Source organism: Chelonia mydas, chromosome 7 (genome assembly GCF_015237465.2).
Source record: "Chelonia mydas isolate rCheMyd1 chromosome 7, rCheMyd1.pri.v2, whole genome shotgun sequence".
Classification (NCBI taxonomy): Eukaryota; Metazoa; Chordata; order Testudines; family Cheloniidae; genus Chelonia; species Chelonia mydas.
Genome location: NC_057853.1, coordinates 33,104,708 through 33,130,981, shown reverse-complemented (window position 1 = coordinate 33,130,981; position 26,274 = coordinate 33,104,708). Strand labels below are relative to the sequence as shown.

Here is a 26,274-nt window from a genome sequence, read left to right as displayed (position 1 = left end):
GCCTGTCCCCATCCCCCGTCAGGCTCGGTCCGCTCGGGGAACGGGGCCGGGGAGGAGGGACGCGGCGCCGCTTCTCGCTGGGGGCCGGTGATTGGCCGGGACTAAGAACCCAGGACTCTGGGATCCTGCAATTGTGGCCGGAAGTGGGGGAGCTGCTGAAGGACCCGACCGGAAGTGAGTTGCTGGGGGCGAAGGAGACCCGCAAGGCCCCATGCTGAGTGTGACCCGGAGCAGACAGGGGGCCGGACCGGAAGTGCCGGGGCCGGGTGAGGAGGAGGCTGCTGGGCGCTGAGACCCGGTCCCCACCCCCCGGGGCCGGCGCGGTGAGTAACCAGCCGCGGTCTCCGTGGCAACGGCAGCACGTTCCCTCCCCATGGCGCGGTCTCCATAGCAACGATGGGACGTTCCTGCTCCAGTGGTGCGATCTCCCCGGGACGGCGCCGTGTCCCCTGCCGCCCCGCCCCCCATCCCCGTGGTGCGATCTCCCCGGGACGGCGCCGTGCCCCCTGCCGCCCCCCCCCCATCCCCGTGGTGCAATCTCCCCGGGACGGCGCCGTGTCCCCTGCCGCCCCGCCCCCCCCCCATCCCCGTGGTGCGATCACCCCGGGACGGTGCCGTGTCCTCTGCCACCCCCCCCCATCCCCGTGGTGCGATCTCCCCGGGACGGCGCCGTGTCCCCTGCCGCCCCGCCCCCCCCCCATCCCCGTGGTGCGATCTCCCCGGGACGGCGCCGTGTCCCCTGCCGCCCCGCCCCCCCCCCATCCCCGTGGTGCGATGTCCCCGGGACGGCGCCGTGTCCCCTGCCGCCCCGCCCCCCATCCCCGTGGTGCGATCACCCCGGGACGGCGCCGTGTCCCCTGCCGCCCCGCCCCCCCCCCCCATCCCCGTGGTGCGATCACCCCGGGACGGCGCCGTGTCCCCTGCCGCCCCGCCCCCCATCCCCGTGGTGCGATCACCCCGGGACGGCGCCGTGTCCCCTGCCGCCCCGCCCCCCATCCCCGTGGTGCGATCTCCCCGGGACGGCGCCGTGCCCCCTGCCGCCCCCCCCCATCCCCGTGGTGCAATCTCCCCAGGACGGCACCGTGTCCCCTGCCGCCCCGCCCCCCCAATCCCCGTGGTGCGATCTCCCCGGGACGGCGCCGTGTCCTCTGCCACCCCCCCCATCCCCGTGGTGCGATCTCCCCGGGACGGCGCCGTGTCCCTTGCCGCCCCCCCCCCATCCCCATGGTGCGATCTCCCCGGGACGGCGCCGTGTCCCCTGCCGCCCCGCCCCCCCCCATCCCCGTGGTGCGATCTCCCCGGGACGGCGCCGTGTCCCCTGCTGCCCCCCCCCCCCATCCCCGTGGTGTGATCTCCCCGGGACGGCGCCGTGTCCTCTGCCACCCCCCCCCATCCCCGTGGTGTGATCTCCCCGGGACGGCGCCGTGTCCCCTGCCGCCCCGCCCCCCACCCATCCCCGTGGTGCGATCTCCCCGGGACGGCGCCGTGTCCCCTGCCGCCCCCCCATCCCCATGGTGCGATCTCCCCGGGATGGCGCCATGTCCCCTTCTGCCCCCCCCATCCCCGTGGTGCGATCTCCCCAGGGTAGTGCCATGTTCCCCGCCCCCAGTCCCTGTGGTGTGATCTCCCCGGGAACTGTCCCATGTCCTACCCACCCCATGCCTGTGACGGGATCTCCCTGGGATGGTTCCACATTCTCCCAGTCCCCGTGGTGTAATCTCCCCAGGGTTGGTGCCATGTCCCATGTCCAACTGCACATATCTCCATGGTGCCATCTCCCGGGGACAGTGCCACATCTCCACCTCCCTGTCCCACAGTGCGATCTTCCCAGGGACGGGGCCAAGGCCTCCTGTCCTGGATCCACAGGTCTGGTTCTATGGCCCAAGCTTTGGAACAACCTCTGTGAGGAAACCCCTGCAGCGTGCCAGACCCAACTCTTCTTCCAGGATAAGCCACTTGGTTTCACCACCTCCTAGGCTGGACCTCTGGTCCATCAGCACCCTTGCTTCACACTGTGAGCGCCGGTCAGCCAGTCCAACTGGGATGGACCCCCTGCAGGAGACTTGTACAATCTTAGGGAGCAATGTCCCACCTCAGATATCTGCGGGGGCACTCAGCCAGCATTGTAAAATAGAAGCGTTTGTTAGTCTTGAGCTTAGCACAGAGAACAGAAAGTTACCGCATGGTCCATCTTGGCCAGCCCAGAGACTTATTCTGACCCCTCTTTTGTCCCCATTCAGGAGAGCCTCCAGCTTTCCAGCAGCCCACACTTAACAACCCTCCACCTGGCCCCTCCTCAGTCCTCTGTTCCTGTTCCCCCACAGACATGGTTGGCTTCCTGCGGAGGGGAGGGCCATCCCTGGTCCTTAGTTGCTAGGTACCAAATGTCTGGGCAATGGAGTGACCATTGTCTTCTTGGACTCTCCAGGGGTATGGGCCCCATGTCCCTGACAGCATCAGTCACACCTGGGCAGAGAGTAAACAACCTTTTCCCAGCACCTACTTAACAATGCAGCATGGAGGGGAAACTGAGGCATGCACACACTATTCATACAAAATATTACAGAAAATTTCCACTCCATCTCACCCCCATCCACTCTATCCCTGTGGCGCAATGTCCCCAGGGACAGTGCCATGTTCCCCCCCCCCCCCATCCCCGTGGTGCAATCTCCCCAGGGATGGTGCCATGTCCGCCCTGCCCCCCATCCGCTTGGCGCAATCTCCCCAGGGATGGTGGCACGTCCCTCCCATCCCCGTGGCGCAATCTCCCCAGGGATGGTGCCATGTCCCCCCATCCCTGTGGCGCAGTCTTCCAGGGACAGTGCCATGTTTGCCCCCCATTCCTGTGGTGCAATCTCCCTCATTAAGGGGTTACACCCTCCCCATCCCTGGGGACGGTGGCACATCCCCCATCTTCCCCCCCCCCATCCCCGGGGTGTGATTTCCCTGGGGATGGTGCCATGTCCCCCTTTACCCACAGTGGGCACAGTGGTTATGGTGGGGCTGAGATTTACATGGCTCCAAATCCTTATCCACTTCCTGCTGCATTGCCCAGCCTGAACTGAAGGCTCCTGTGAGTGCTGGGAGCCCAGTCATGCCAGGGGCTACCAAGAAACATGGTGAAAGCCCCACCTGCAGACATTCCCAGTGGTGACAGGTGCAGGAAGTCCAGGGTGGCCATGGTACAGAGATGGGGACTGCAGTGCTAGAGGTGCGTGTCCATGTGCCCAGCATTTCCTGGATGTGCTCATCATAGCAGTTCGGAGGCGGGGGGTGCTGCAGCAGGACACCCCCATAACCAGCCACTCCCTCCCCATCTCCCCAGGGGCCAGAGTGGCACCATGAAGGTGAAGCTGAAGAATGTGTTTGTCATTTACTTCCTAGTGTCGGTGATTGGGCTCATGTACGCGTTGCTGCAGCTGGGTGAGTGCTGGGCTGAGCGCAACAGCTGTGGTGCTGGGGCTGAACTCAGAGCAGGTTTGTGGGCTCGGCCAGGAGCTGTTCTCGATCCCCACCAGAGCACAGTGCCAACAGTCACTGGCCCCTGAACGTCCTCTCTCCCCCTAGTGAGACAGTGAGACAGAGAGGGGAGCCTATCTGGGTACCAGTGCCAGCCCGTGTCCTACTGGGTGCTAGCCCCTGCCCCAGCTCCACTGGGCATCTGCATAAAGAGCCAGTAGTTCAGTCAGAGGTGTGGGGTCAGGGCTTGGACTGGAGGGAAAAGCACAGACCCTGTCTCAGGAAACTCGGAGAGTCACAGGAATACTTGAGGCTCAGAGGGTGGATTAGGAGGGAGCATGCTGGTTTGGGAAAGGGATGGGAGCCTGGTTGTTCCCTGACCAGGGCTGGGTCCAGCTGGGGAATCGTCCCCAGGGGAGATCGGGTGCCACGCAACTCCCTGTTGAGAATGGATCTGTCTGGGAGCCCCGCTGCTCCCCAATAGGGAGATAAAGAAGGACCGGGAACACCATTACTCAGCGGATTTCAAGTCAGGTATGAACACTCTGGGGACCACGCGGTTGGGCCCAGTCTTCCCCTAGGGAGGGGTGGGCTAGCGGCAACCCAGAGGGTCTCCCTTCTCTGACCTGTCTGCCTCCTCCTCTGCCTGGCTCCAGGGCAGCCCTGTGACTGCTCCCAACACCTGAGATCGGCCAGTGACCTCATGCACGGCAAGGACAAGAAGATCTCCCAGCTGCTGAGTGAGGTGAAGCGGCTGCAGGCACGAGGAAGGGGCCCAGAGCTGGAGGGACAGGCACTGCCAATCATCTACGCCATTACACCCACCTATGCCAGGTGGGAGCTCCTGCTGGGGGAGCTGCAGGGGGCTTGGCCATGCTGGGAATAGGCTGGGCTTGGGGAGATGGGGGGCTCTGCTGGGGATGGGAAGAGTCTCCATGTGCTAGGAACAGAAATGACTCCAGTGCTGGATTCAGCAGCCTGAAACCCAGCCGCAAAGAGAGCAGGTGCCTGCAGGTAGCAGGTTAGGGCCCTGTGGCTCCCACGGAACCCGCCAGCCGGCTCTGCTGCAGTGTTAGCAGCCAGGGGGCTGAAAGAGGCCCTGCTCCCCCTGGCCAACACCAATCAGTGTTTATGGAAACACTCCAGTTGCTCCCAAACAGCTAGGGAAGCAACCTCTGCAGAACCTACTAAGCCATTTTGTCCAGGATCTAACTGTCCTGCTTCCTCCCATCCTCACCAGATCATCATGAGCGTGCATTTACACACCTGCAGTTACCGTTGCCTTGCTGGGGTAAGACATGGCTGAGGGGAAGAATATCCCTCCAGCAGATGGAGCTGGTATTAAACCCATTTGCGCCAGAGGAGCTGAGATTTCTCTAATGCCGAGCACTGGCAGCTCCAGAAATGGATATTTCGATCCCCAAGAGGTGCTCCTTGGAACCCGACTGCTTCATCTCCGTTGGGAGGAACAGTCTAACTCCACTGCCTGCTCCCCCTTGCCCACCCCAGTCTGCCTCATCACCCTTTCCCTGAAGGCTGCTGCATGTCCTGGTTTCTCTCACACCACCACCTTCTCCAGCTGGTGTGCTTCTCTCTGGCTTCTCCCCCTTTATTGTTGCCCCCTTGTTCTCCTGGCCAAGCTGGTGCATTCCTCTATTGTTTTCCCTTCTCCCCAGGCTGAGCTGGTGCCTTTCTCTATTGTTTCCCCCTTCCTCCCCAGCTGGCATATTTCTCTATTGTTTCCCACTCCTCACCAGGCTGAGCTGGTGCATCTCTCTGTTGTTTCTCCTCCCGCAGGCTGGTGCAGAAGGCTGAGCTGGTGCGCATCTCACAGACCTTTCTGCACGTGAAGAACTTCCACTGGATCGTGGTAGAGGACTCCCCAGTGAAGACACAGCTGGTGTCAGAGCTGCTGGCCCAGAGCGGCCTGCGCTTCACCCACCTGCACACGGAGACACCCAAGGAGCACAAGCGCAAGGAGAGTGACCCCAACTGGCTGAAGCCCCGTGGTGTGGAGCAGCGTAACCTGGCCCTGCAGTGGCTGCGGGAGAACCGGGAGCTCAGTGAGGAGGGCGTGGTCTACTTTGCCGATGACGACAACACCTACAGCCTGCGCCTCTTCGATGAGGTGGGTGCTGTGCGCTTCGGGGGGAAGGAGTGGGGCAGTGCGGAGGTGTGATGTGCGGGGTGACTGGGGAAGTGGGGGTGGCAGGTGTCACAGATCCACGTGATCGGTGCTTCGGGCCCAACTCTGGAACAGTCTCTAGGAGGAACCCCTTCAGTGTGCCGGCCCCGCTAGGGTCTCACCCTGGAGGAAGCATGAGCCACACGGTTTCACTGCCTCCTGAACCTGTTCCTTAGAGCCTCCAGCACTCCTGCTTCACACCATGAGTTTCGTTCACCGAGTCCAACTGAGACACCCCGATGGAGACTGGTACACTCCCCAGGGATCAATGCACCTCGCCAAGCATTTCAATGACACTCACACAGTGTTAGTTCTCTGGAGCACACCATAGGGAGTCCTTAGGTTAGCACAGAGAACGCACGTCAAAGCACAGTCCAATCTGGTTAGCCCAAGGTCCAGCCAAGCTGTACTGAGCCCCTTAGTTCAAGCTCTCTCTGGCCCTCTGTCTGATCTCCTCTGACTCCCCACATATCTCTTCAGTCTGGATCTGAGATCAGCCCCCCTGTTGAGAGGCAGGGAAGTCTATAGTTCTCTGGGCCACTTGGTTACCGGGTATCGATGTCCGGGCAATTGGATTTGCCATTGTCTTTTCACAGGCTCTACTTCTAAGGCCCAGACAGTTAGGTGACACCCACACCTCTGTCTCCTAGCCTGCCCCAAGGCCAAAGAGTCCTGCCCCGCCCCTCTCCCCACCACCACTGGGTAACAATGTAACATATAGGGGAAACTGAGGCGCACACAAGCTTCATTAAAATATTACCAAAAATTCCCACTTTGTCACATCTCTTCCCTCTTTGAGACCAAGCTGAGCAGGGTCACTTAAACCAGTCACCTGGGGAAGTTTGAACCCACAAATGTTATCCAGAGATACTACAGCATCTTCCCCTTTTCCTTGGTAGCTGTCCCACCCGGCACTCTCGAGATTCTTATAGCACCGTTGCCATTCAGTCCAATTTATAGTTTCCAATACACCGTTCCAAGCACTTTCCCATCCTTTCTTAGGTCTGGTCTGTTAGATGGCACCAGCAGGGTGCAGCCCCGCGCCCTGTTTTAACCCAAAACCTTGAGTTTGAAACTGGGGTGGGGTCCGGCCACTCCCTCGACCCCCTCATTGGCTGGGGAGTGAGGAGGGCAGTGAGCCCCTGTCCTCCAAGTGTCAGCTTGGCTGCAGCCAGGGGTGTCCTTATCCTAGGTTGGGGTAGGAAATGACCCCTGGATCATTTGGTCTTCGCCCAGTCATATCCCTGGGGCTGTGGTGTCCCAGGGTCTGGTGAGGCAGGCATGCAAGAGGCTCCTGCACATTGGTGTGTCTCAACCCCAGCGCTGTGTGATGCAAGAACCGTCTCTCCCCACTTGGGGTCAGTCTGTTGCCTTTACCCCCAGGACCGTCCTCTCACCCCCTGCTCCTGGTGGGCTGTGATTCAGGCTCTCTTGGTTAAGAGAACGCATGTGGCCAGGGCCATCCTCTGATCAGGTGTCTGTTACCAGAAGCGGCCCCTTCACTGCGGCTTCTCTCCCCCTGGCCAGGGCAAACATGTTTGGCCATCCCCCTGCCCTGCCTGTGTCTGCCCACACTCAGCTGGGATTTCAGCTGCCACAGGGCTCCACTCTGCCTCTACTTTCCCAGCGAGGGCAGGCTGGGAGCTTGCTCCCTTGGTCACAGCATCAGGCACCAGGGAAGTTTCGCCTGAGCCAGTATGACTCACATCTCCCATGTGTAGCTGGCTGTGGCCATTCCCCTGCCCCACTCAGATCTGGCTTTATGGTTACAGACAGAAAGGTGTCCTGAGCTAACAGCCATTACTTTGTGTTGCAAGCAAGGGGGGAAAACCCTCCTGCTCCCTGCCAGCCAAGCTATTTGCATTTTCACTGACACCTCCAGTCTGAGCCTGTCCACTCGGGTGGTTCAAATCCTGGGCTGGTACAGAAACGAGCGGAATTTTCTCTTAAGGTGATACAGTCAGTCCCCAAAAGGATGTCAGAGCTGATATCCTGGAGACCAGCCACCCCGAGTCCTCCTGGGTCTGCACAGGAGTCAGAGCTAGACAAAAGGAACCTTAACCCAGCTGACACAGCCTTTCAGCGTGTGATGGGTTGTACATGTGCTCTGACAAGGGCTCTCTGTCCCAGAATCTCTCTACCGCGGGAACATCTTCCCAGTAACCAGCACCTTCTGCTCCCACTGGGGATCCCATGAGTCTGAGCCCAGCAGAGTACCGCAGGACACGTGTACAGTGCCTGGATCAGGAGCCCATCTGTCACCACCCTTGTTGCCCCCGAGGAGTTGGCTGTGTGGCTCCCGCTCAGAGCCTGAGCTACAAGGCGGCCTTCTTGGTTGGGCAGAGTGATGCAGTAAACTCTGTTTCATCAAGCCTTGGCCATAGTGCCCACTTCTGTCCTGTTTTCCTACAGATATTACATCTCGCGTCTCAGAGGTCCCTTGGAGGAGGTCTGCCCACATGGCTGCTCCCCCACTTTAGGTTTACCCGAGTCCCGCTCCTGGGGTGCCTCCACTGGTTCCCTTTCCCAGGACCCCTGCTTAGCCCAGTCCCCTTTGGGTCTCTCTTCATACCCAGACCTACCATCCACAAACTCATCGGCCAGCTGACCTGTGCTATGCAGATCCTTGCTTCAGTTCCCTGTGCGCTAGACACATTTTAAGCTTGTGAGGACAGATCTCAGAGTTCCTCCAACCCACCCAGGTTATACCAATCCTCCCGTGTAATGTCCCTGCACTCTTACCCCAGTTGTGGAGATATTCTCCCATCAGGGTGGTGGCTTCCATGTAGGTCACACCGTGGGTCTTTTGCGCACCCCGAAACCTCCCTATAAGCCCCAGGTGTCAATTCAAACGTAAGCAGTAGAGCCTTTCTGAACTGTTCATAGTCCCCAGTATCAGCTCCATCCATGTGGCTGAACGTCTCTATAGCTGTGGGCCTGAGTAAGGGATGAGACAGTGGAGCCAGTCTGCAGGGTAAACCTGGTTCAAATCGCAAGCCTTTTCAAAGGCAGCGAGACAGGCATCAATATCCCCGCCCCGTAAAGTAGGGCAACAATTTGGTATCTATGATCCCTGCGGAATCAGCATCTTTCCCCACGTGCCCCTCTGCTTCTCCATATCCGGTTCCTGCTTCCTCTCCTTCTGCGGGTTCTTCCTCCTTGCTTCTCCCAGTCAACTGACTGGAGCTGAGTGGGAACAATCTGCTAGCGCCTTCACTCTCAGTGCCAAGTCCCACCACTTCAGATCTATCAGTGGGGAACCAGGTCGCAAAGACCACTGCTGCACGGGGAGCCAGGTCTTGAGGCTGCCCTGTTGCTGCCTTTTTCACACTCACACCCTTGGATCTGGAACCTGCTTCTTGGAGCGATCATCCTTCTCCAGCCATGCAATCAGCTGCCCCTTGTTGAGCTTCCCAACGCTTAGCCCTCTTTGCCGGCACACATTTGCATTGCCTGTCTTAGGGAGCTGGTTACAGACCATTTAACTATCCTTGTTTTACTGCTGCAAGTCACTCATTGCAAAATGCTACCGGTGCATTCAGCATCCCACCGCTAACACCACCTGTCATGGATCCACAAGGTCGGTGATGCGGTCTCAGTTTAGGAAGAGTCTCTAGCAGGAACCCCTTCAGTGTGCCAGACCCCCTGGAGGCAGTGTAAGATACATGGCTTCCCCGCCTCGTGAAACTGGACCTCTGGGCCTCCGGCACTCCTGCTTCACATTGTGAGCTCCATTCAGCGAGTCCAGCTGAGACAGACCCCCAGTGGAGACTAGTACACTCCCCAGGGATTAATGCGCCTCGCCAAGCATTGGCAGTGACACTCACACAGTGTTGTCAAAACACTTGGGTTTATTAGTCCTCTGGAACACACCATAGGGAGTCCTTAGGTTAGCACAGAGAACAGACATTAAAGCACAGTCCAATCTGGTTAGCCCAGGGCCCAGCCGAGCTGTAGTGAGCTCCTTGGTGCAAGTTCTCACTGATCCTCCATCTGATCTCCTCTGTCAGACTCCAGGTGAGAGCCCTGGCTGCCTCCAGCCACCCACTCTTGCCCCCCCCCCATCTCTCCAGTCCTTGGATCTCAAACTGGGGGAACATTGCTCAGCCCCCCCGCCTCCTGCTGAGAGGCGTGGAAGTCTATAGATTTCTGCGTCGTTGATTGCTAGGGAGCAATGTCCAGACAATTGGATTTATCTGGTGTCTTTTGAGGTGTTCCACTAGTGTGGGGATTGAGACCCAGACAGCAACATCCTCACCTCTGTCTCCTAGCCTGCCCTGAGAGCAAACAGTCTGACGTTCCCCCCCAGCCACCGCTGGGTAACAATGCACTGTATAGGGGAAACGGAGACACTTAGAGGTGTCATAAAAATATTACAAAAAATTCCCACTTCGTCACAGCAGGGCGCTGGAGGCAGGGGGTGGGGTGATGGGGAGGGGGGGGGGCAGGGCGCTGGAGGCGGGGTGGGATGACGGGGAACGGGAGGATAGCTGGGCGCTGGAGGCAGGGGATGGGGGGAGCAGGAAGGCATTTGTCTCGCCTCTCCCACGTGGGGGTCTCTTTCTGCTGCTGACACCCCTCTCTCTTCCCCACAGATCCGCTCCACCAAGCGTGTCTCAGTTTGGCCTGTGGGGCTGGTGGGTGGCCTGCGCTTCGAGCGCCCCCTGGTGGAGAAGGGCAGGGTGGTGGGCTTCTACACAGCCTGGAAGCCCAACCGGCCCTTCCCCATGGACATGGCCGGCTTCGCTATTGCTCTGCAGCTGCTGCTGGCCAATCGCGAGGCCCGGTTTGACTTGCTGGCTGAGCGTGGCTACCTGGAGAGCAGCCTGCTGCAGTCACTGGTCTCCATCGAAGAGCTGGAGCCCCGAGCTGACAACTGCACTAAGGTGAGGAGCGGGGCTGGGAGCCAGGACTCCTGGGTTTTATCCGTGGTGTTGGGAGTGCAGTGGGTCGAGTGGTTAGGGCAGGGGGTCAAGACTCCTGGGTTCTATCCATGGTGTTGGGAGCGCAGTAGGTCGAGTGGGTTAGGGCAGGAGGTCAGGACTCCTGGGTTCTATTCCGGGCTGGGAGTGGGGAATGTGAAATTTTGCCTCTAAGCAGGATGGTCCCAGGTGTCTTCAGTCCCCCAGCTGTGGTGACTGGCTGGGGGTGCTGGTTGGGGGAGGGGCACAGTCTGGGGGGATCTCTCTGGACCCCACCTCTGTCCTGCACTCCTCCATTGCAGGTTCTGGTCTGGCACACGCGGTCGGAGAAGCCCAAAATGAAGCAGGAGGAGCTGCTGCAGAAGCAGGGCCTGGGCTCTGACCCAAGCATCGAGGTGTGAGTGGCACCTGGAGCCACGGTACAGGGAGGCCCGTTTGGGGAGCTGGCCCAGAACCCAGGACAGGATCAGGGCGGCTGCCAGAGCAATGGACTTGGGGACTGAACGCCCCAGACTGCTTTATTTATTGTGACGTTCAGGGGCCCTGCCCTCAGCCCCCACCCCACTGGCGGAGCAGCCTCTATCCCAGCATCTCCAGTGCTGCTGCTCCCTGCTGAGGGAGCCCCCCCCAGCCCAACATCCTGAGCTGCTACTGCCTGGAAGTCAGACCCTGCCCCCAGAGAGGCAGCTGCTCCAGGATTTATTCCCTTTGAAACCCCCCCCAGGACCTCTTCCCCCTGCCCAGCATCTCAGTGTAAAGATCTAGGGGACCCTAGCCCCGCTGCATGGCGCCTGAGGATGGCGGCTCTGGTCCTGCCCTGCTGGGCAGGGCTCCTAAAGGCAGTGGAGCTGTGAGTGAGTGTGACATTATGTTCCTCCCCAAACCCACCCCACTCAGCAATGGGCTGGGATCCCTCCCCAGCTTCAGGGAGCCCTGTGTGTCCATTTTGTGTGTGTGGCTGTTGCATGAACGTGGTGGCTGTTACAGCAATAAGCATGTTATATCCTCAATAAAGTGCCCATCCCCCACTATCCTGGCTGTCTCTCTGCCCCTCGGCCCGCTGCCCCACATGCCCCTGCGGTTATGCCCAGCAGGCAGGGTCAGAGCTGCCCAGGCATAGAGGACAGTGCAGGGGCCAGTCTGAGCCTGCGTGGAGTCTCTCCCAGGGGCAGGTCCTGCCCTTATGGCACTGGGCTGCTGTAACCTTGTGCTCCCCATGAGGAGACCACAGCCCCTTGGCCCCCAATGGGGCAAACTCTTGGAGGGTGGGGTTCTCCATGCCAGGCCAAGGGAGGGGTTCTGCCCCCCATCACATGAAGAGCTGCTCCATGTCCTTCCCATAGAGCAGCCCCAGCCCAGGGCAGGCCAGGGCCTCAGCAACAGGCTCGGCTGGCTCTGTGTTGGCCCAGGGGGGGCACCCCGCATGAGGGGCAGGGAGAGCACCAGGTCCCAGTATCCCCGCCTGCCCACCCCAGTCGTCCTGCTGCCGATGGATCTTCATGTGGGCGTTTCGGCTCTTGATCTTGTAGAATGTCCTGGGGACAGAATGGCGGGGAGGGGTTAGTGCGGCATCGGCGGGGGCCCTTCAGCCTCTGAGCTGCTTCTCCCCCAGCAAGCAAGAGGCCTGGGGGACACTCCCACTCGGAGCCTGCCCCCCGCACTCTGGTGGGAGCGGAGCCCAAAGAGTTAAAGACACTTACTTGCCGCAACGTTTGCAGGGGAAGCTGGAGCCAGGGGGCGAGTCTTGAGGCAGCTCCGGGGTAGGTGGGGGCTGAGAGAGAGAGACGGGGGGGACATCACAGACCTCATCACAGACTCCCGTCCCCTCCTCCCACCCACCCACCCAGAAGGACTGCAGACATGGCTGCTTCCTTGTCTGGGCAGGGGCTCCCCCCATCCCTGTCCCTGAGGTCTCACATACCTGCCCGGGGCCGGCCCTGCCCACGATGGCGCCCGTCTCTGACCCGGCACCACTTCGTTTGTGACTGCGCCGCAGCCGGCTCTTGTGCAGGTAATAGAACTCCACGCACTGGGCCAGTCGCTTGGAGGGCACCTGAGGAGCAGGGAGAACTCGGTCAGCCAGCATCCCCCAGCCCTGCTGGGAGAGGCCAGGCCTGGAGTAGCCAGGAGTCCTTCCCCCTGCAGCCCGCGCTCCCACCCGGCTCCTACAGCGCCCCCTGCTGGGAGAGGCCAGGCCTGGAGTAGCCAGGAGTCCGTCCCCCTGCAGCCAGCACTCCTGTCCGGCTCCCTACATCTCCCCGTGCTGGGAGAGGCCAGGGCAGGAGTAGCCGGGTGTCCATTTCCCCCACCAAGCTGGGACTGTGAAGTTGGTTGGAAGTGAGGCGGGGAAGGGGGCTGGTGCTGCTCTCACCGCACGTTGAATCTGGGCAAAGTCCTTCCTATGCAGGGCAAAGGCTTTGGAGAAGAGGCGTCGCTCATGGGTGCTCCACATGTCACTGCCTGGAGGAGGGAGAGGGATCTGAGACAGGGAGTCCTGCCCCACCCCCCTCATAGCCCTTCCACACCCTCCTTTCTTCCCCTCCCCTCCCCGCCACAGCCTGGCCCCATCCCACCCCGCTCATAGACTCTGCCCCACCCAATGTTCCTGCTCCCCCGTCCCTGCTTCTCACAGCCCCAGGGGCTGGAACTGGGGGTGCTGCTGCACCCCCTGGCTTGAAGTGGTTTCCATCATATACAGGGTTTAGCGTTTGCTTCAATGGCTCTCAGCACCCCCACTATACAAATTGTTCCACTTCCACCCTGCCCCCTCACAGCCCCACCCCAGCCTCCTGTCCCACACAGCCGTACCCCCTACAGCCCTGCCCCCAACCTCCTGTCCCCTACAGCCCTACCCCCTCACCCTGCCACGGCTCCCAATCCTGCCCCCACTCCTCTTCCATCCTGTCCAGCTGCTGCTACCCCTGTTCCCCTTCTTTCCCCAGCCCTGCCCCCACTGGCCCCCAGACTCTTCTAGCTACCCTGGCCATGCCACTTGCCCACACCTCTCCCCCCTTTACCTGTGTAATGGTAACTGGCCAGAGGGTGACATTTGGGCCACACTGGGGTTCGCAGCAACAGAGTCTCCAAGGCAACCTGAAGGGGGAGTAAAGCTGAGACGGGGGAGCTGCCCTAGACCCTTTCCCTCCCCAGGGGGCTCCCCTGCCAGAATCATCCTGGCCTTGGGTCAGACACTGTTACTTACCAAGGCCCAGGCCATGGGGTGGGGGGTTCTCTTACCATGACATTCCCGCCAGCCTGGCACAGGCAGTGCAGCGCCAGCTCCTGATTGGTGCCACCCCCAGGGAGGGCACTGGAGCAAGCCACGTCCAGCAGTGTCTCCACTGCAACCAGAGAGCAGCCATCAGCTGGGCCCAGTGGGACCCCTCCACCCCCCTCACTGCACCCAGACGGCAGCAACCTGATGGGCCCTGGGAACCCCCACCCCATGGACCCCTCCACTCCCCGCACTGCACCCAGAGAGCAGCCATCAGATGGGCCCTGGAACCCTTCCCCCAGCTCATGGGACCCCTCAGTATACCCTCTGCTTCACCCACAGAGCTCCCTGCCCCTGGGCTGGTGGGGGCGGTGAGTGTCCCCATCACAGATGGCCTACTCCCCCCAAGAGGCTGGGGGCTGACTGGACCATGCAGACTGAGCCCCAGAGGAGCCACTGGGGGTGGGCTTGTCCAGCTGCTTCTCCCCTCCCCACACTGTAAGGGACATATGGGCCTGCCGCACCTCTCCCTGCCCCAGCTTGTGAGTGTCCCAGCTCCTCCCCCTGATAATCCCCAGCGCTACCTCTCACCTTGGCGCTGGGTCTCTGCATCTTGCTCCAGCCCTGGCCAGGGCCTCCAGGCCAGTTCGGCCTGCGGGGGGTCCAGTCGGGCAAGGTGTGGGTCCCGCAGCACTGGCAGTGCCGGCTGGAATGCGGGGCCCACATTTATCTGTCTGCAGGGGAAGGGGCAGGTGAGGGGGCCTCAACCACAGGCACGTGCCCGCCCTGCTACTGCCCCTCCCAGAACAGCCATTTCCCCCCCCACTTATGCTCCCCAGCCACCCCCAGCCTAGGGATTCCTCCCTCCGCCAGGAGATCCCCGGACCAAAGGTCCCACCCTGGGGCCCATCCCCTTTGCCACACCTGCCCCGGGGGCTGTAGCCTAGTCTCCCTCCACCCCAAAAGACAGGACTTACGGGGTGTCCAGGCACTGGAGGGGGTCGGGGCTGCCACCTGTGGAGGGGAGAGTCCAGCTGTGAAGGCCCCTGGCACAGACACAGTCCCCCAACCTGCCCTGAACTCCCAACCCCCTGCCCATCTCCTAGGGCCCTGCAGAACCCCCCATATGGCTCTGTACCCACCCGACAAACCTTCATGGACTCCCCACCACCACCACCACACCCAGGAACCCAGCCCACATGGTTCAGTGGAGGGAGAGACCCTCCCTTGCACCCCCTGCCGCTTGGCCACACTCAGCCGCATCTGGGAGAACCCAGGAGTCCTGGCTCCCAAGCAACCAATCAAGCCCCCCAGCCTGCATTGGAAGGTGGTGGGCACTTACCGCCCAGCGAGGCGCCCAGCTCAGCAAACAGCCCCGTGCCTCGGCGCAGCGGGTTGAGCATGGGGGGTGGTGTGTAGTGCGGGGGGCCCCTGGCCCGGTGCATCCGGCTCCAATAAGGAGTGCCCCGATAACTGGAGGCCAAGGAGGTCCCAGAAACCTGGGGAGGAGAAGGGGTCAGAGACTGCAGGGGCCTAGCCCATGGGGGGGCAATGAGGGGAACGGCATTGTGGCCTCCCCAGTGCCGGCACCCCTGCTGGGTCTGGGGGGGGCAGGACTCTAACAACTCCCCCTTCCCCCTGCCCCCGTGCTGGGAAACACCCAGCTAACCACCAAGACATCCTCCCAACCCCTCCTTCCCTGGCTATCCCCCTCCCCAGTGTCCCCAGCCCTCCCGTCCAATGAGTGATCAGGAGCCCAGCTGGATGCAAGGTTGTGAGCTGTGATGGGGACTGGGGAGTGGGGGGGGGCCTCCCCTGACTCCATTGCCCCACCCATGCCCCACCCAAGGAGGCAGCCCCCACTCCCCCAAGGTCCCACTCTCACCTGGGGGGTGGCAGTGTGGCCTGCCGTTGGGGGGCTCTGCTCATGCCCCAGCCTGGCAGCAGCGACCTCTGACTCTGGCTCCCGAGGGGAGACCCCCGGCCATGGGGCAAAACCAGCAGGGCGAAACTCCAGCCCCTTGCAGTAGCACTCAGTGTCCTGCAGGGGATGACAGGCTCAGTGCAGGGAGTCTGAACCCACAGCCAGGGAGAGAACCCCTGGAGTCCTGGCTCTCAGCACCAGCCCCGCTCTAACCAGTAGACTCCACTGCCCTTGCCATTAGTCTTGGGGGAATCTCCCCACCCCCTCCCCTCCTCGGCAGCATGGTCCTGGGACTGGGCACCGCCCATTTCCCACCACCCTCCTCGTGCCAACCCACCTGGTAGCAGCAGAGGCTGGGGGCGGCGTCAGGGGGCCAGTCAGGGGGGCCCAGGAGCCCAGCATACATCTCAGGGCCTGCGAGCCCCTGGGGAGCTGACACACAGGGAGGGGAGGTTAGGCTGTGAGAGCTAAGAGACAGGGTTCCCCCCTCCCATCCCAGCAGCCTCCCACCAAAGCTGGGGGCCCTCCATCTTATATCCCGTAACCCTCAGGGGTTGCCCCATAATTCTCCTGAGATGAGTTCCCCCTTCTGCCCCATAACCCACACTGAGCCAGGTGTCCCCTTTCCAGTCCCCACAGGCACATATCGGTCTGTGTCCATACCCCTGCATCCTCCTGGACCCACACATCCCAGTGGTGCCTCCCAACCCCATAACTCTCCAAGTTGGAGTCCTCCCTCCATGTCCCCCACTGCCCCCCAAGTTGTCTCTTCCCCCCACCACAGCCCCGGAGAGCATCCCCTAGTCCCATAACCTCCCCAAAACTGGAGTTCCCCTCAGCTGGCCTCCCCCATCTTTGCCCCACCATCCCCTGAGGGCACCCATAGCCATTCCCCTCCCCCCCCGTCACTCACCGGGTCCCGGGTAGCCCTCTGGGGGGCTGTAGCTAGCAGGCTGGTTCTCCTGGTATAGGCACGGAAGCGGGGGCTCCTTGCGCTGCTGCCCGTACCCACCTCCGCCCTGCCCCTGCCTCACTGGGAGGCTGCAGTAGGACAGAGGAGGCCCTGACCCCTCCAGCTGGCCTCCAGGGAGTTGCAGCAGCAGGGGGCTGGCAGGGGGGTATCCCTCCTGTGGGGCAATAGGGGGCGGCTGGGCCATTATCTCCTGCAAGCTGAAGCCCTGGCTCCTGGATGCCTGAGTCCCCAGCACCCATGGCTTCCCGAAAGGTGGGTTGGGGAAGGCTTGGGCAAAGGGGTCCAGCCTGCGGTTGGCTGGCTCGATCCTCTGGGGCCAGAGCCCATAGGGGCCCCCTGCTGCCCTGGGCAGCTGGCCCTGCTGGGCTGGGTTCCCCTCAGGGCCCCAGCTGGGCTGGCCCAGGGCAGCATACGTCCCCTGCGTGCTGATAGGGTCCCCGGCCTCCATGCTGCAGGGGGGATAGAAGGGGCCAGAGGTGCTCATCTCAGGCTCCATCCCTGTGGCGTTGAGTCCCATACGGAGCTGAAAGAGACCCAGAGAAATGAGGGGGCAGCACACCCCCACAGAGCAAGTTCTAAGCAAAGGGGTCCTGACTCTGAGCCCCCCCACCCTGCTTTAGCCAGCTGGACACACAGCTCTTCTGGAGCTGTGAATAGAACCCAGGAGTCCTGGCTTCCAACCCTCCTGCTTTAACCACTAGACCCCACTGCTCTCCCAGAGCTGGGAAGAGAACCCAGCCGTCATTGTCTCCATTTTGCAGAGGGGGAAACTGAGGCAAAGAGCAGTGAATTGCCTTGCCCAGGGTCACCCAGCCAGCCAATAGCTGAGCCGGGAATCGAATCCTGGTCTTGTGTTTCCATTCCAATGCTCTGTCCAGCCCCTCCCACTCTAACCCACTAGCCCCACTCCCCTCCCAGAGCTGGGGATGGAACCCAGGAGTCCGGGCTCCCAGTAAGTCCCCCCGCTCCATTCTAATCATTAGACCCCAGTCACTCCTGGCGACAGGGATAGAACCCGAGTCCAGGCTTCCCCCCTCCCCCCACAGTACCCACAGACTCTCGGCTGAGGCCCGCCCGGGTCCCTGGCTGTTTGCAGAGGGCTCAGTGCAGCGTTGTGGCACATCGTGCTGGTCCCGCAGAGACCCCCCCTCCCGCTTCCTGTCAGCGCGGCGGCTCCGACGCCTGCTTATCTCCCAGCGCGAGCGAACGAACAAACGGAAAACAGGTGCCTTCGCCGCGCGCCTTCCCAGCCCAATATCCTGTGTGAGAGCAGGGGGAGGAGGGCTGGGGGGGCAGACACAGACAAACGCATGCAGGGCATCACGCATCGCAGGGTGGAGAAGGGACCTGCCCACCAGCTCATGCAGTTGGACAGGAATAGAACCCAGGAGTCCTGGCTCCCAGCACCCCTGCTCTAATCACTAGACCCCAGTCCCCTTCCAGTCAGGGATGAACCCAGGAGTCCTGGCTGCCAGTCTTGTCTGTGGGCCAAAAGCGTTCTCCCTTCCCTGTGTCTTGCGGGAGAAGCTCCATGCAGAGGAGGGAAGGCAGGGGGAACTCAGCAGGGCTACAGAACTGGGCCCGACTCACCTCCCTCCAGCGCAACCCCACAACTCGGGGCGGGGTTGGCACCCCGCTTGCCCCACATCTCCCCGCCCTGCTCCAGAACAAGTGATAACACTGTAGGGCAGGGTCCCACAGGGCACCTGAGATTGCCAGGGCCCCCTCCCCCGGGGCCGCCCAGAGGATTCAGGGGGTCTGGGGTCTTCGGCAGCGGGGGTCCTTCCACTCTGTGTCTTCGGGGCACTTCACCAAAGACATGGAGCAGAAGGACCCCCCGCTGCCGAAGTGCCGCCAAAAACTCTCGCGGGGGCCTGGGGCAAATTGCCCCACTTCCCCCCCCCGGTCGGCCCTGCCCTCCCCGTCCAGCATGACACACAGAGACCCAAGCACCAGAGACCCCTGGCAGACAACACAGGGGATGGGGGCCCAGAAGGCACCAGACAGAGAAACCTTAGCCCTGACCTTGAGCTGAGCCCTGACCTTGACCCCAGCTCTGCCACGCCTGGCTCATTGGCGTCATGGCCCCAGACGCAGTTCTGGGTATGAGTGTGAAGGGGTGTCTCTGAGCCCCCTGCCCTGGTGACCCCTGTGGATGGTGACCTGGGCAGGATAACGGGGCTGGGAACATTGGCACCCTGAGCCTGTGGCGCCAGGCTCCTCCTGCCCCGTCACCGCCCCGGAGCAATTAGTGCCACAGGCTCCTGTGCTCATGCCCTGGGCACTTGGTTCCTTTTTGGGAAGGGCTGGGACCAGGGTGAGTTCTAAACATGTAACCCCACCCTGACAGGGGGGTCTCCCTGCATGGAGAGTCTGCAGTAGGCAGGATTTGGGCTGCAAAGCTGGAGTCACCCCAGCCCCCAGTGCCGGGAAATTTAGCAGTTACAAGGCAGGAGCCATGTGCCCATCACTGCAATCTGTCCTGTGTGACACGAACCCCCGGGGAGAATCTGCCACACCCCAGCTGCCCTGGTCCCTGCGAGCCCCCCCACTGCCCTGCCTCAGCCGTGATATTCACTGGAGACAGAGTCGGCTCTGAGCTAGACCCAGCACTCCCCGGGCCTGCCAAGCCCACAGATTCCTTGGTTCTAAAGCCAGAGGGGACCCCAAAGCTCATCTAGTCTGACCTCCTGTGTGACACAATCCAGAGAATCTCCCTGCATGAATTCCTGGCTGCACTTGGGCAGATCTGCTAGAAAAACAGCCCCTGGAGATGGAAAACCATCCAGCAATGGCAACTTCCCCTGTCTAACGGGCTGTCCCCCTAGCTGGGAACATTTACACCATATTTCCACTCCGAATTTGCCTAGCTACTTCTCGGGTTAGGCCTTCATCTGCAAGGCTGTTACCCCAGGTCTGTTCCCAGTGTGGTTCTTAGGTCAGGTCACTTTTAATCTTTTTGTTCAATTACACAGATTGAGCGCCTGGATTCCTACCCAATCTAATGCCCCCCCATCCAGCACTGTGCCCATGCAGGGGAGCTGGGAGCCGGGTCAGAGTCTGGGGCAGAGCAGCTGGCAGGACAGACAGAGACTGCAGGGAGTGCGGGGGAGAGATTCCCCCAACATCTGGACCCTGACACAAAGGCGAAGGGCCTCTGCCCCTGGAAAGACACACACACCCCTGTACCATGGAGCCATCACGCAGGGCAGGGACACAGGGACCTACACGGCGCATGGGACCCCATCTGGGCGGGGGCTCTACTCCCAACACAGCCCTGGGGTTCCAGCTGTGCCTCGCACTTCATCGGCTTGGTAACATCTTCTCAAACTGATCCCAAGGGCCTTTGAGCTGTCCTGCCCGCCCTCCCCAGTTCACTGCCCCCTGGGCCAGAGGGGTCGCTGCAACCCCAGCCCCCCCGACACACATCTGGCTGGTCCTGCTCTGCCCTTGGGGATGATCTAGGTCAGGCCCAGCGGGGCCAAATGGCACAAAAGCTCCCCCCTAGCTGTTTCTCCAGCCCTTCATGCATGCGGTGAGTTGCAGAGAGCACAGATCAGGTGGCCAGGGCCTGGACTGTGGTCCCCAGCTGAGCTGCCTGGTTCTGGGGCCAAATTCCATGGGGCTCAGACTCCTGCTAGGCACCAGGACCTCCAGCTCCTAGGTGCCTGAGCTGGTCAAGGTGCGGTTGGGACTCTTAGGGGTACATGGGACTGAGCCCTCTGTCCCCTGCAGAGTGGGGTCCCGATAGTGGGGGGGGGGGCCCTCCAACACTGAGTGCCTGCTGCAAGGGAAAGCCCTATGCATGGGGCGATCCCTCGGGGCAGCAGCCAAGGATACAGGGGGCAAATGAGAGCTGGGCTTGGGGAGCCGGGGCCCTGTCTGGGTAAGAGTTTGTTTTCTGCTGCGGTGGGGAGGCTGGAATCCAGGGATGTCCCCTGCTCCTCCTTGTGCTGCTGGTGTGGGGGGGACTCTCTGTGCTGGTCGCTTGCAGCTGGCCCAGCTCGGGTGATGTCGGGGTCCCTGGGCAGGGGGATGGGTGATGGGGACAGGACAGGTGGGCGGAATGCCCGAGATGCCCTGGGCCATGGCAGGTTGCTCTGCCCCCAGCTGAAAGGGGTTTCTGTGTCTCCATTTGACCCCTACCCCTGAGCTGGTGCTGCCCTGGGACTCAACACCTCCTGTTGGCCATGGGGCCAGGACACTGGGGTGATGAGCTCTTGGGAGAGATCAGATACTGCCAGCACACCAGGCAAGGGGCAGAGAGCCCCAGAGGCCCCATCTGTTGAAGCTATTGGGAGAGTGCCCCACCCCTGGTGCCCTGCTCCCCTGGCTCCGCTGGACCCTGGCTCCTGGTGAGAGCTCCCTGCTAGGCAATTGGGGTTGGAGGTACCCTCGCTGTGTCTGGGCAGAGCCTGGCCCCGATGGGGATCCCCCACACTGAGGGAGCCAGCCAGCCAGCAATGCCTGGGGCCCTGGGAGTGCTGGGCTCCCAATGACTGCGACTGAGGGTGGGGAACCCGGCCGGGTGGGGCAGCTGGGCCTAGAGTCTGGGGCAAGGGTGCAGGCTGGAGCCAGCTCCCTCGCCGTCCGCCACCCCTGTGACTGTAAACCCTGACCCTAAGCTGACTCCTGACCGGTAAGCGCCTCACCCAAATCCTGATCCCTTGAGGCCTCACCCTGCCCCTTGAGTGCCTGAACCCCGCACTCCAGGAAAAGGCCAAGTTGAGCAGCTAAGGCTCCTGGCTTGGTCCAATACCCCCTCCCCTTACCAGGTGGCTGCAGGACAGGGGGGCCAGGCACTGGGGGCAGCCATGGGCAGAGGCTCTGGATGGCGGGAGACCAGCCCAAGGGGAAAGAGGCATCAGCAGAGCAGGGCACCCTCCTGCCCCACCATGGTACCCACAGCAGCTGGGGCCAGCGCAGAGAACTCACCCAGGGCCCGAGCCTGAGAACTGACCCAGCCCAGCAAACACAGCAATGAACTTACAGAGGTCTGGGAGTCTTGGGGGGGCTGGGCACAGCCCCAACCCCAGCTGCCAGCTTAGCCCTACCCTGGGTGGGGGCTGGATGCTCCCCGTCCCCTGCTTGCTGCCCTTGGGCCCAAGGTCATTTCTCTCACAGCGCCTCCCCCACAGAGGGGGACCTGCCCCAGCACCCTGAACCCCAGGGTCCAACACCTGCTAGGAAGGCTAGGCCTCTCTGTGTGAAACATCCCCTGGCCGATGCCTCCTGGAGCTGATCCCCACCCTCCTCCCTGTCCCTCCAGTCCCACTCCACATCACGCACCCCACTCCCCGTCCCCAACAACTCCCACACCTCACCCTTCACCCCGCTCCCTGTCCCTCTCTGGTCCCACTCCTCACCACCCACCCCACACCCTGTCCCTCTCCAGTCCCACTCCTCACCCCACACTCTGTCCCCCTCCGGACCCACTCCTCACCCTTCACCCCGCTCCCCGCTCCGAGTCCCATTCCTCACCCTTCACCCTGCTTCCAGTCCCACTCCTCACCCCCACCCCACGCCCTGTCCCCCTCCTGTCCCACTCCTCACCCTTCACCCCACTCCCTGTCCCCCCCCCCAGTCCCACTCCTCACCCTTCACCCTGCTGCCTGTCCCTCTTCGGTCCCACTCCTCACCCCCACACCCCATGCCCTGTCCCTCTCTGGTCCCACTCTTCAGCCCTCCTCCTACCTCCCCGTTGTTCCCTGCAGCAGGACAGCGGCTCCAGGGGGGTGAGCTTGCCCATGAGCCTGGGGTGCAGTGGAGGGGGGGGGTCCCTCATCTTAAAGCTCCCCCTGCTGAGAATGCCTGGGCCTGCAAGTGGGAAAGGGAGGCAGAGACAGCAGACTTCCCACTTCCCTATCAGGCTCTGCTCCTGATGAAGCCCCGTGTGCCAGGAAGGGAGGATCCCCATCCCAGGGCCCTGGTGCAGACCCCAGCGCAGACGCCAGCCCCAGAGCCCCATGCCCGGGGAGTCTGGACAGACACCCAGCCCCAGGGAGATGTGCCCTGCAGGGGTCCAAACCCAGAGTCCTGCCCCCTCCCGCTGTCAGGACCCTACCTGCAGTGCCGCCTGTGCGCCGTGGTCCCGGCCGAGTGGCTGTGTGGGAGCCCTGGCCTCACTTGAGCAGGGAGGCTGCCACCCAATGAGGTGCGAGTGGGGCTGGGCCCTCGCGCTATGACTGTGCAGGATCCGGCTCAGCGCCAGCTGGGTTCACACCTTCCACTGGGGGAGCAGTGGGGGGCTCAGATTTGCCCCCAGAGTGGGGCGGCCTTGGAGGGAGCAGGGGGCTCAAGGATGGGACTGTTTAAATTGTGAGCACTCTGGGGCTGAGACTGGATGTGAGCTCCCCTCATGATGGGGGCTCCCATCTCAGCTGGGGTCTGTGCAGCACCTGATGCGATGGGGGCCCTGATCTCAGCTGGGGTCTGTGCAGCACCTGATGCGATGGGGGCCCTGATCTCAACCGGGGTCTGTGCAGCACCTGATGCGATGGGGGCCTTGATCTCACTCGGAGTCTGTACAGAGCCAGGTGTGACAGGGTTCCTGATCTCACTCGTGTCCCGGGCAGCACTGATGTCATGGGGGCCCTGATCTCCCTCGGCGTCTGTGCAGCGCCCGGCCCTGATCTCAGTCAGTCAGAGATAAATTACAGCAATGTCTCCCAGCCACACAGTGAATTCCAGTCGATCAGTTGGGGGGCGGCTCCCGCGAAGCCCGTGGGGAGTTTCACTTTCAGGATGAATCGGGTCCAGCGTCGCTCTTTGTTGTGGGTATACGGCCCTGGGACTGACGGCCTCAATTCATTTTGAAACCGGGGTGTGTGGGCGCCATTATTACAGCGTGGCCCAGACGACAGCTTTCCTCTGACCGCACCTCCCTCAGCACCAGTTCGGGGCCCTGTCGGTCCCCACTGTGCAGGGAGCAGTCATGTCTCTGGCTCCCTGGGGAGCAGGCGGGGATCCTAGGCTGGGTTCCTTACGGGGCTCAGTACATCAGAGGCACATCAGGACACTCCCGCCCCCACCCCCACCCCCGCTCCCCGGGATCAGTGTGAACCTGTCATGAGAGGTGGGCCATTTCTGAAATCTCCATCTCACCCAGTCCAGGGGCAGCTCCCCCTCCCAGCTGCTGACTGGGACTAAGGGGCACTGGCAGAGCTGAGTGGGGAGCCCAGGGCTGGGCTAGCAGGGGCTGCGGGTCAGGACTGAGAGGCACCTGCAGAGCTTGGGGGGAGCCCAGGGCTGGGCTAGCAGGGGCTGCGGGTCAGGACTAAGGGGCACTGGCAGGGCAGCATCTCACACACAGGTTTGAATTGAGGCTGCTGGATTCTCCGCTGTCTACAGCAGGGCCCCATCCCCGATCCTGGCTGGGAGGTTGTAGGGGCTGCAAGGGGGGCAGCAGGGGCTCCCAGTCTCACACTGAGCATCCCCTTGGTCTGGGAGAGTTAACCCTTCATGTACCAGTGCTGTGGCTCTGACCTACATCGTGGGGCGTCCCGGCTTCCTGTACAGTAACCACAGCTTACAGTGCAGCCGCAGCCTCTCCCCACCTCCCGGTGCCTGCCTGGGGCTCTGCTAGAGATGCCTGCCCCACTCCCCATCAGCAAACCTCCATCCTGCACCAATCCACCCCCTCCCCCAGTTCTGATCCTGTGCCTATCCCCATCTCTCCCACCTCACAGGGTGAGCTGGGCCTTTAAGGGGGTGCGGGGCTCAGCTCCCCAGATGCGGGGAAGGAGGCCCAGGTCAGGAACCTGGGATGCAGGACTGGCCTGGTGGGTGAGGAAGGGTCTGACGGTGGGATCAGGGCCCTGCCACGCCCCACCTAACCCCGATCCTCTTCCCCTGCTCCCAGCCCTGCTTCCACCCCCACCTGCCCGGCAGGCACACTCTGACTGGCTCGGCAGGGCGCTGGGTTTCCAGTTGAATCACCCCTGTCGGAGAGAGCCTGGTCCTGACGGTGACACTGGTGGGGGGGGCAGGAAGTGGGAGCAGCCGCAGCGGGAGCAGCCACCCACGGGACCCATAGCGTGGTTTGGGGCCTGCTGGGGGAAATTTGCCCTGACTCAGAGGGAGAGCGGGGCTGGGGGAATGGGATGTTGGGTCCAAGTGAGATCGTGGGCTCTGGGCCTTCCAGGCCCAAATCACAGACACCACCCCCATTTCCCACTCCCACCCCTCGACTCCCTGCTCATCACCACACGCAGATCCACGATCTCCCCCATATCACACACACAAACCCCTCCCCCACCTTCCTACACATCACACACACAGACCCCCATCTCCCCCCATCACACACACAGACCCCCAATCTCCCCCTCATCACACACACAGATGCCCGCATCTCCCTGCATATCACACACAGACCCCCCATCTCTGCCTCATCACACACACAGACCCCTCATCTCCCCCTCATCACACATACAGACCCCCCATCTCCCTCATATCACACACAAAGACCCCCATCTCTCCCCACCTCACACACAGACCCCCCATCTCTCCCTCATCACACACACAGACCCCTTGTCTCCCCCACATCACACACACAGACCCGTCTCCTCCTCATCATACACCCATCTCTCCCATCTCCCCCACATCACATACCCAGACCCCTCATCTCCTCCATATAATACACACAGACCCCCACATCACACACACAGACCCCACATCTCCCTCCATATCACAAACACACAGGTGCCCATTTAACCCCCCCCATATAGACCCATGTCACACACACTCAGCTCCCCCATCTCTCCCCAGTATGAGATTTCCCCTCCCTCCACAAGCTGTGTGTGTCAGAAGTTAGGCACCCCTGGGCCAGGAGCCAGGGTCACATGTACTATGGTGTGGTTGGGCAGTGCTGTCCCGAGCACCCATGCCCAGTTCTGTCCCGTGCCTGGAACCAGGGGCCTGTCTGTCCAGCTCAGCCTGGCACCCAGCCCTGTTCTGGCCAGTCTCCCTGGGACCCCCAGGATGTCAGGGTGTGAGGGCTGCAGCGCGATGCCTGCCTCGTGCCATACAGGGGAGCTAGACACACTGAAATAGAAGCCAGGTACCATTGCAGCCCTGGGGGAGGGGGGTGTCAACAGGGTGTCTCTGTCCCCTCTCACCACATTGTGCTGGGTGGGGTGATGGGAGTGTGAATCCTGACACTAGTGCCCTGGGGTGCAGATGCCAGAATCCTGGCACTAGTGCCCTGGGGCATGGATTCCAGTGGGGTGTGTGGGGGGGAATCTGGGGGTGTGAATCCTATTGCTAGTGCCCTGGGGCATGGATCACAGTAGGAGGGTCTGGGGGTTGCTAGTGTCCTGGGGCAGTGGTTCTCAACCAGGGGTACACAAACCCCTGGGGGTACATCAACTCATCTAGGTCCAGGGGGTACATCAACTCATCTAGATCTGTGTTCTCTACCTGGGGGTGGTGACCCTCAGGAGGGCCACAGGACAGGTTCAGGGGGTAACAAGTGCAGGACTGGTATTAGGGGATAACAAGCAGGGCAATTGCTTGGGGCCCCACAAAGCTAAGTTCCATCCTTCAGCCCTGGGCAGTGGGGCTCAGGCATCAGACAAGGCTGGCAAGTGAAAAACAGGC

At 61.9% G+C, this 26,274-nt stretch overlaps 2 protein-coding genes across 10 annotated transcripts; one reads left to right on the top strand and one right to left on the bottom strand.

Annotated features, from left to right (window-relative positions):
* The first annotated feature begins 166 nt into the window (after window positions 1-166).
* B3GAT3 (beta-1,3-glucuronyltransferase 3) lies at window positions 167-11,597 on the top strand. 9 transcript variants are annotated; one of them, XM_037904397.1, is made up of 6 exons: window positions 168-323; window positions 3,326-3,423; window positions 4,116-4,293; window positions 5,257-5,587; window positions 10,240-10,530; window positions 10,869-11,597. In XM_037904397.1, the coding sequence occupies exons 2-6, from the start codon at window positions 3,342-3,344 to the stop codon at window positions 10,965-10,967; spliced, it is 981 nt and encodes a 326-aa protein (XP_037760325.1). In that variant the 5' UTR covers window positions 168-323; window positions 3,326-3,341; the 3' UTR covers window positions 10,968-11,597. The 9 variants fall into 9 exon arrangements, with proteins under 9 accessions (XP_043407825.1, XP_043407823.1, XP_037760325.1 ...); XM_043551887.1 differs by lacking the exon at window positions 168-323 and adding an exon at window positions 1,580-2,014 and having other exon boundaries at window positions 3,385-3,477; XM_043551890.1 differs by having other exon boundaries at window positions 167-323; window positions 10,240-11,597.
* On the bottom strand, window positions 9,476-17,772 carry LOC114018761. Its single transcript, XM_027819265.3, has 13 exons — window positions 17,727-17,772; window positions 16,618-17,200; window positions 16,042-16,136; window positions 15,666-15,821; window positions 15,123-15,279; window positions 14,758-14,794; window positions 14,372-14,514; window positions 13,804-13,907; window positions 13,584-13,659; window positions 12,938-13,026; window positions 12,488-12,619; window positions 12,267-12,337; window positions 9,476-12,101 (listed from the first exon to the last, which is right to left on the bottom strand). Exons 2-13 carry the CDS (start codon window positions 17,192-17,194, stop codon window positions 11,876-11,878), a joined length of 1,863 nt encoding a protein of 620 aa, XP_027675066.3. The 5' UTR covers window positions 17,195-17,200; window positions 17,727-17,772; the 3' UTR covers window positions 9,476-11,875.
* Window positions 17,773-26,274: the final 8,502 nt, after the last annotated feature.